This window comes from Centrocercus urophasianus, unplaced genomic scaffold (assembly GCF_019232065.1).
Source record: "Centrocercus urophasianus isolate 14NV4802_14NV808 unplaced genomic scaffold, USGS_Curo_1.0 seq_10, whole genome shotgun sequence".
NCBI lineage: Eukaryota > Metazoa > Chordata > Aves > Galliformes > Phasianidae > Centrocercus > Centrocercus urophasianus.
Window position 1 is genome coordinate 57,555,304 of NW_024884142.1, and position 9,878 is coordinate 57,565,181.

The 9,878-nt window shown below is 40.2% G+C and overlaps 1 protein-coding gene across 3 annotated transcripts in view; it reads right to left on the reverse strand.

Annotated features, from left to right (window-relative positions):
* Positions 1-9,878, reverse strand: part of GRM1 (glutamate metabotropic receptor 1) — a 174,662-nt gene that overhangs the window by 12,057 nt on the left and 152,727 nt on the right. Inside the window, exon 8 of one of the 3 annotated variants that reach the window (XM_042820240.1) lies at positions 252-290. The exons of the other annotated variants lie outside the window; for them this stretch is intronic. Within the exon in view, the coding sequence (XP_042676174.1) occupies positions 252-290 (39 nt within the window). The remainder of the gene's footprint in view (positions 1-251; positions 291-9,878) is intronic. 3 annotated transcript variants of the gene reach the window in all.

The following is a 9,878-nucleotide window of genomic DNA, read 5'->3' on the forward strand; positions in this document are numbered from 1 at the left end:
CTTCTGCAAAAAAAAAAGTTGTCATTGTATTGCAAATAAAATGCAAATAAAAATCACCATTTTTCCCCATCAAAAAAACAATTATCGTGCATGCTTGCCAGACTTCTGTTTACCTCAAACAGCAGATTCATGGATGGTATGTGCACGCACTACATACTCATTACAGCTGCTAATGAGCCAAAAAAGCCATTCTTCTCACCACATATTAAAGCACAGGAGCACAGTGTGATGTACACAGAACACATGCATACCCATTTTGGAGAGGTAGATGCCTTGAGATGACTTCTGAACTATTACGAATAAAACAAAAATAAGACATACTGCTGAGCAATTTTGTAAACCTCTAGAATAATTACATTCCTTACCAGGAATAATGATCTCTCTGAGATTTGACAAGGTAAAAGCTATCATAATTTGGAACTTAGCTACTGTCCTCTCTCTTACACCCTATTTAAGTTACAGAGATTATTAAGCTTTTTATTAAATAGAACATCCAACATTTCTACAGAACTTTTCTTCACCTACTGTCAGAACAAGAACTTTCTACTGTCTTAGCTTGCTTTATGAAAAGTTACAAATTAGTAATTTATTCAGTCACGGGAGCTAATTTGACAAAACATGTAGCAACATGCAGTTGATTATATAAGAGGAAAATAAATTTCTGAACATACTCCACACACAGATGCTGTAGAGGGCACACAACCACAGACAGCCTTGCTCAGAGATCTTGGAACAGATGGAAAAGTGCTCTGGCTCTTTGTGAGACAAATGCACCTTACTAGCTGTTCTCCCTCAGATAGTGCCATATCCTGTTGCTTCTGGCTTCCTTAGCTGCATCCCTTGTTTCCCATACCATACTTCTTTTTATGCAGATATTTCCCCAGAGTGAGTCCACAGCATTTTGGTCTCCATGCTATGGACATCCGTAAGCCTTGCTATGAAATTCTCATATGTGAAAGGAAGAAAGAAGTCTGTTTCCTTAGTCCAAAATACCTCCTAACCTTTAAAATACAGTGAACTCTTTGCTTTCCTGTGGCTGCAGATGTGCTCCTCAATCAAAATAAAAACAGATAATATATACAATGGCATGTAAGCCCCTAAATGCCTCAACCAGATTTGCATTCTGTGGGGGACTGCTTTTTAAAGTGTTGCCATATTCCATTAAAGCAGTGGTATGCCCTTTGCTCAAGTTCAAGGGGGATCCCCATATCAGGATATAAAGTATAAATGATATATACACTACAGATAGCAGTTCTAAATCTCAAGGTTCACACTTCAGTAGAATTTGGATTTATATTGAAATTTGGATTTATAGTGTTGTGGGAAATGTAGTGTATGTGTTAACTATAATTCAGTGAATTATTCTACAATTATAAATCCTTGTTGGCTGCATAAGTAATAAATGCTTTTGTAGGATTCAGTTTGAAGTAACCTCGTAGATTTGCTTTGCCTGTCTAGTAGTATGACGCAACGCTCTCTTTACTTTTTTCATTCTACTTCTAATTATTATAACGTCTTAATCCTTCCTTCTCTATGTTTTGTAAGCAGCAATGGCATTTCACACACATTTATGCCATTACAATAAATTAGATAGCCTGCCTATCTTCAAAAAGTGATGGTTAAAGGGCCTTTGGGCAGCCATCTTCTAAACAATGTTTAATGCCTACTGAGCCAATAACACTTATTGATAGCCTGAGCCCAGAGGCAGGATGGATATTCTCTGTGTTTGAATGAGGAGTTGCCATACCAGAATGAAAATGTCTGAACAGCTTTCTGATGAAGTCCCAGGTGCAGCAACAGGGAGCCTGTCAGAGGAAGCAGGGTAGCAGTGCAGGGGCTTCCTGAAGGAAGAGGATTAATTGCTTTACTTTCTGTTCTTTGAAGCAGATAAATATTTCTAGCAAGTTAGTAAGAAATCAGGCTAGGAAATAGAGCTGCTGAAATCTGCAGTGAGGAAAATAAAGGATCTGAGAGAAGAGTCACTCTTGCTACTATTTTTTCCCTAGTGTGTAAATCATACAGTGAAGTAAACCGCTGTGTCAGGATTGTAAGAAAGCATAAATTGCTCTCTGTAACATTTTCTACCTGAGTAGCTATCAAAAATTCAACTTCTGCCCTGGAATTACTCTTTCTGTCCATCCAGACTCACCAAATGGACTCTGAATGAATCTATCTGGCATTGAAGCTGATATAAATGCAGGATTCTGTATTACCTACTGTCTGAAGTTGCAGTCTAAGATCTTCCATGCTAGATGTTGCCTGAGCTGTAAGAAAGGCTTTCGTATTTTCATAGTCAAAAACATAGGAAAGCATGGACTCAGGTTTTATGCAATCTAATATGAAACAACTGAGTATCAGTTACATTAGGAAGATAGCAAGGGAAGGGAACTTAAGAGAAGTGATAAGGGCATCATGCTGATACTTACACTGGCATGGTAACCTTGAAACATTTCTTAGTTTTTAGTAATTTATTTACAACCCCTAGCCTCAGTGCAGGAAGAGAAAAGCCCTGTGCCACCTCTCCTGTGGCAGATTAGTGCAGCTCCTGCTCCAGCATTCAGACTGCCTGCCCTCCTCATCCCCAGGAGCAGCTCAGCTCCAGCACAAACCTTCCAGCCTGCTGCTTCCTTCCTTGACCTCCTAGCAGCCTACAGGGTGACTGGGGAAGTAGAAGTACTCTGTATGTAGAATCGCATCAGTAAATGCTCAACAGAACATACATCCCAAAATTCTCTCGTCTCTCTAGCTTCTTTCTCAGTAGGAGCATGTTCAACTTCTGATGTTTGCATCCTTGAAAGTTCAGGTTTTATGTATGGTTGTCATGGCTGGATCAGAAGATATCATTTAAAAAAAGATGCAAGCCTATGTCTTTCTCCTCCTGCAAAAAGAGGACTTGAATTTCAATACCTTTTGTAGGAGGCAGGATCAGACAGAAGAGTTCTGCAATGTATGTCATTAAAGCAATAGATGAAGTTGGGAAGATAGACAGGTTTTCAGTACAAATTAATTTTTAAAACACAAGGTTAGAAATAATTGCTCTGACTTTAACTTAATTATACTAATCAATTGGTCAGTGGCAGTTTTTGGAAAGAAATCATTAATTGCTGTGGAACAGAGAGAGTTGTAAGTAGAAGGGAGCTTATAGGGTCATTTGCCCTTGCCAAGCACAGTGAGACATGCAGGTAATTATTACCCACAGAGGACGGTGGAACAGGAGGGATCCTGCAGTGTGCTTTTCCTGAAGTGTATGCATCTGCTGAAGAGGACAGAAAGGTCACTGGGCAGTCCCAGCAGGATGCTCAGAGCAACTCAATAGACTTGCACTGTGGAGACATATCTAAGGCTGCCCCTGATATCACAACAGGCCAGTACAAACCAGCTGTGTGCCCAGGAGGACATCCAGCTCCACCTGCCCTTCTGTGCCAGCACAGCCCTGGGTGCAATTGCTCAATGAACTGGCAGAGAATGATGGGGACGACTAATATGGGTCACAACTGGGCCTAAAAAAGCAGGTTCTCTGCTACAGTTCACAGCAGCCAGGCACTTCTTGTGTAGGTGAAGGGGCAATGAGGCATAAAGAAGGCTTTGGGTGTCATTTCTGGCTTAGAATAGCTTAAAGCGTTTGTGGATTTACAGGCTATGATAGCCCAAAGAAGCCACAGGTAAATCTCTTGGCTGTCCAGGATAGCAGCAGGAGGCATTTTTGAGGTAAGATACAAACCTAAAAGCTGAGCTGTGTGTATAATTGAGGTCTTGGAGAACATGAAAAAGTAAAGGAGGACTGCTCACTGCCTGAGGACTGCTGATATCCCTGGGGCCAGTCTTCACATCCACTTGAACCCCTGCTGCACACCTGTGAGCCCAGCCTGTGCCTATACAAGCCTCTCAGAATCTCGCAGATCTGCTGGCTTGTCCCTGCACTCCCATAGCTTCAACCTGCTTCTGGGGCACAGAGGGGACAGCTCCAACATGCTTGACCTGCTCAACAGGCTTCTCCTGCACACCCCTCGTCAGTTCTAAATCTGTTCAAGGTAGATCAATTTAGGGAGCGGAGATTGTGCAGACACTGGGATTTGTGCTCTTTTTTAGTTGGTGGTAACGGCTAATTTGGGGATATCTTGCTGCTCGGCTTCTGGCTAGTTCACTGGCTTAGGGGATTTGAGATGGAGACACTAATGGGGAATAAGTTTCAGTTTCTGAGCAGTCCTCAATCCGGGGATATAAGGCTTGTAAGCCAGCCTGAAATGCCTGGACCAAATGACCTAAAACAATCTAGCTCGTGTCACAGAAAGAAATGGCCAAAAGAGAACTTGAAAAGGATGTTTTCTGTGGAAGTGGAGTGAAAGCCTAACAAAAGCTTAAAGCAAGAAAGCAGCAAGAGCAGAAATTCCATGCTATAACACATTGCGGATAAGGAAAGATTTACAGTTTGCAAACACTCTGCTAGGTCAAAAAGAGAGGGATGTCCCAGCTGGAAGGCAGCTCACAGATGGGCATTTACACTGAGCTGTGATTCTCTGGGAAAACGTGGGACTGACCAAAGTGAAACTGCAAACAGCAGCAAGCCACTGACTAGCAAAAGCTGCCAGAATCAGATTGGGGGCACTTGTTTTGCTAGAGGTTAAGATCAGCTTTGACATCTCCAGCTGTGGTGCTGTAACAGAGCTGAGCTAATCTAACGGCTTGCTGCTGAAAGAGACAACCTGCACCCTGCTCCCCAAACCAGGGACAGCATGGACAGCCTCCCTGGTGCTGACATCAGTGTTTATCTGACCTCGAGGAGATTGAGCTGAAGGACAAAATACCACACAATGATTCGATGCTTTTTTTTTCCTTTTCTGTAAGGTTAATTTTGCAAGCTGGAAGAAAAAAAACACATCCTGCACATCACAAAGGAAGAGCTGCAGAGTAGAGAAGGGGAAACAGCTTAAGAAAAGATAGCTGAAGCAATAAGCTAGAGATGGTAAATTGTTTATAATGCAGTTATAAGAACCCTGGAGCTTTTAGTTTTCAAGTGGGCTTTAAAGTGACAAACTGTGTGATTACTTCCAGCCTGCACAATTGTTTGCTGCTTATAGTGATTATGTCTTTTAACCTATGCTTGTCAGGTGTGGGAAGCTGAATGCCAGAGAACGTTTACGCTTTGAAGAATTACCTGACTTTTTATTTTAAAATTAAATGCCCTTTAACAACTCCAATGTGGAGATAGAATGTTCTATTGATACAATTTGCTTTCCTTTTCAGCCCACATTTAATGTTTCTTAGAATCCTGCAGGAAGATAAGAGGACATAAACCACTTTGTTGGCTACAATTATTAGTAATGCTTTGACAGTGAATGTCTGTTCTGCAGAATTTCAGCCTTGGGACTGGAAATCCCCCCCAAAAAACTGATAATGCTAATTTTGCCCATTTGGGGTTCAGATGATGCTGATCTAATAACAGGGAGAACATAAAAGAATATGATCAGACCTCTGCTTTGAATGTTAGCAGTACTTGGGGCAGATGGAAAACTGTTTTTCACCCATCTCCTGAAACACATACAACCTCACTGGCTAAAAAATAAAATAAAATAAAATAAATAAAAAAAAAAACAAAACAAACCACAACAAAATCAAGCAGGAAGCTTGAGATTTTGAAGAGATTTTGAAATCCCTCATTATTCTGTTTTCAAACTCCCAAAACACTAGACAAAAACAGAACAACTTTTTGTTCTCTTCAGAGAAAATAGCAGTGGCACAGGCATTTAGCAAAGAATACATCCAGAATTTGGAACAGTCCACCAGGAGTCAGCCTCAGCTTTGCCACACACCATAACAAGTACCAATCTCTGCATCTCTATCTGTGATCAATGAACATAAGGATTGTAATTTTGGATGGCATTAAATGTTGGAGGAGGTCATACAGGCATTTATAAATAAATGTGTCTGCATTTCTGGAGTCTTTCATGGAAAATGAGCTTCTGCAGGTGGCTGGTTAATGTGCAATGTTCTGTAATAGCTGAAATTCAGATGTTGATAATAAGGCAAAAATACACGCAGGTTGTTGTCTCACAAAGGTTGGTGCAAATGGTAGATATTCATGTATACTGTTAGGCATATGCAAGCTGAGACTGTTTGGCTTTTGTTTCAAAATCTTACTAAGAGTCCCATTTGTGAAAATTACTTGTAGCTCCAAGAGTACGACAGTGAGACGGCTAACCTAGGCTAATGCTGGTGAGAATTTGTTTTCAAAACCATCCCTAGGATAGGGAATAGCCTTGGAGAGTATCCTAAATTTATAGAAACCATAGAATCCTTAGAGTTGGAAGGGATATTTAAAGGTCATCTAGTCCATCTCCCCTGCAATGAACAGAGACATGTGCGGCTAGACCAGGTTGCCCAGGGCCTCATCCAGCCTCGCCTTGAAGGTCTCCAGGGATGGAGCGTCCACCACATCTCTGGCACCTCATTACCCTCACTGTAAAAGGGATTACACAGACAACATAAGTCAGGATGGACAGATTTTTGTGCCTAGGTGACAATAGACATCCTGACAGATTTGCTCCCTAAGACATCAACTGACAAATCAATGTGTGGGCTTCCTCACATAGCACACAAAATGTATATACTCGTGTTTTCCACCAAGGGCTTCAAAGATGTTTCTCTAAAGAAACATAGAGCAATATAGAGACTAACATTATATAATCGGTATTAAAACCTTCTCAGAACATTTTCTTTCTAATTGTGCAGAAGACCATTCATGCCTGACCTGGGAATTCTAGCTCTTTATCCGAGACACAGCATTGTTTCTCACTGGGGTTATGCCTCACCTGTGAGCTACAAAGTTTTGCCAGAAGTCAGGTGCTCTATCAGCAGGTGTCTGCAGCATCTCCAGTTTGGCTTGCAACACTTGATTACATGGGGTACCCCTGAGGTAAGGGGGTGTTCGCTGCAGGCAGGCATGAGCTTAGTAGACAAGTCAGAATGTGAGATAGCTTTCACATCAGTGAAAGATGTGACATACAAGATCACTGTCTTCTTTGGGACAGGCATTTATGTGTCCCCAGGCACGAAAAAGGATTAAATAAATTAGCATTTCACAGTGGTGACTTTGCACCGAATTCTTAGTACGAATCGAGAATATTTTTCAGCCTACATCTTGACTTCAGAGAAAAAAAAAATAACACTGCTTTAACTGTATATAAGAATTTATAGTGCCTGTATGTCTTTATATCTTTACCTCATCCAGAGAATATCAGAGAGAGAAAATGCATCATTTGATACCTGAATTATTTTTCACCTCTAAATCAGCTCAGAGCTGTATGAAATTACAAGGCTCAGAGATCCCCACAGAATAAACACTTACAGAATACCCTGTGTTCATTCTTGCAAGTATCTGTACATAAATTATTATGTGTTCATGAAATATCACACCTCTATTTGCTTCTGCTGACAGGAGGTGGATAACTGAAACTCGTGGCTGACACATCACACCTTTGAAGGTATGAAGGAGGTAAAATGCAATTTCGACATAAAGATCTTACAGTAGCCTCTCAGAGACTTTTAGACTTTTCATGTCAGTTCTTTATTCTGTTCCCATTAAAAAAAAAAAAAGCTAAATTAAACAAATGAATGGTAATTGCACTTTTAAAATGCTATTTCAGATCTTCCAGTTGAATGCCTTTTCTCCTAAGCACTTTTCTCCTAAGCTATTATGGAAGCTAGAGTACAATGTAGGAAACGTAAGGAAATATCCAGGCTTTTAAGTACTTAACAGGATGTAGTCTTCAACACTTATTTATTTGACAGTCCAGACAAGAAAAAATTCCCACCTTATTGTTCTCATAGAGAGAACTCTGATCAAAACAATGTAAGATAACGGTGCTAAACAGATAAATAGCATTTGCTTATACCTACAAGCTAAGACAATTGCTTTTATCACTCACTATTGAGTTGGTGGATTTTATTGCATCCTAACTGGATTGTTTTGACAGCAATTCAGAATAAAAATGCAATAAATAATATACACAAATTCAAAAATACAAGGAAATGTAATAAGTGATCCAGTCAAGCAAGAAATTAAATTACAAATGGTGTTCCTACTCTTGGTTTTATGCCAAGAAAGATTCTGCAGTAGCGTGTTTGCTGCCCTTACGTCAGGAAGAAGAGAAAGTGGTACATAACCATGAAGTTCCCCTCTGACACGACTGGTTGTCTATGCATTGTTGTGTTTACGTATTGGGATTCATTATAAGAGCTGTGTGGTGCTACAGCAGTGCCCCAGAGTAAAACATTTTTATGATTCTGCATCCTGAGAGCAGCAAAAGAGGATAAGGAGCTTAGTTAGAAATTCTCCATTACTCCTTTGGTAAGAACCATCCAGACACCATTCCTTGTGTTTATTTCCTGGCAAAATCTCCTGGAAGAGCAGAGAATAGCCATGAAGAGACAGTGGCAAAAGTCCAGGAATAGAAAGTTCTGAGAAAGAGAGGAAATGATGTAGAATCTTACATAACAGTCCTTTCACCTAAAGGGAAACACTCAAAACTAGCGATGAAGAAGCAGCAGAAATACGGCTGGGTCTCAGAATACATGTACACTGCCCTGTACACTAATTCATTATTATGTGGGTTTCAGCTGGAGGGGAGTAGCGTGGGGAGGAAAGACTATGCTCACCGCCCTTACTAGGGGGCTACTGAAGAACCTCATCTCAGCATTTCTATAATTTCCTTTCAATGTGGCCTTGGCTACCCTCTGATTGATCATAGGAGGGAAACCAGAGAAATGAGCCTAAACTGCCAGATGACTTGTGTTGCATTTCATGTAAGCTTGTACTTCATGACAACTATCCCAGCAGCATCAGATACTTGATTGTGCTCTCGTCTTAGGAGTGAAATATAATTGGCTATGCATGTGCTGGGAAGATCTTTAGGTGGGCTAATTGACAAGAAAAACTTACAGCATCTTGTTTAGCATTTTCCTTTATTCCTCATTAGAAGAAGAAGAGAAATTATGTTTCCATACTGGTTATATTGCAAAAATACAAGCAGACTTGCATCTTGGTATATAATTTGGTGTACACATGTGTAATGTCTGGTTTTTAAATGAATATGATTTTTAGTATTTATTAAATCACTAGAAATAAAAAGTGTGGAAGTGACTCAGACTTATTTATCACCTATTTTATGCTTTTTCAGATTCTTATGACTGAGCTACATCATTTATATCACAGCAAATATAAATTTAAGTAGTGTCACACTATTAGCTATAATTGGATATCTCAAACTTAATGGACAATGCTGCAGTGAAGCTAGAAGATACAGCTGTTAGATTCTTAAGTTGCAAACTCCCTTACTTGGCGTTTCTTTCCAATTCTTCCACATCAATTGTAAGAACCCCTTTGGAAATATGTAATTGTCTTCTGGGAGCTTTAAATATTCACTTAAATCAATACGCTGACAAGGACTGAACAGCTTGACTGAGTTTGTTAAATTTTCTTATTTGAAATTCACATCACATCTATGAGAGAACAGAGTAAGAGCTGCTGTCTGTCACAGTGCTGTGTCCACAAAATCATTAATGTTTTAAACCTGGTAAATAGCCCAGCAAACTTGCCAACTGCTGAGAGAGATGCTTGCATTAAAACCTTCAGTTATCCCTGTGAGCATACAAGATGCTTTCCTCCAAAAAAAAAAAAAAAAAAAAAAAAAAAAAAAAAAAAGCATCAGAAAAGGACAAAGGAGTCAACTGCACACAGAATCTAGACAACCACTGGGAAGGGCTTCAGCAAGCAGAGATGGAGGGTGAGCTGGACAGCCCTTCCTCATGACATCTGTGGCACCAGGGAACCAAATCAAAGCTGCCACTTCTGCATCTGCCCAGCAGCAGGAGCATTTGCC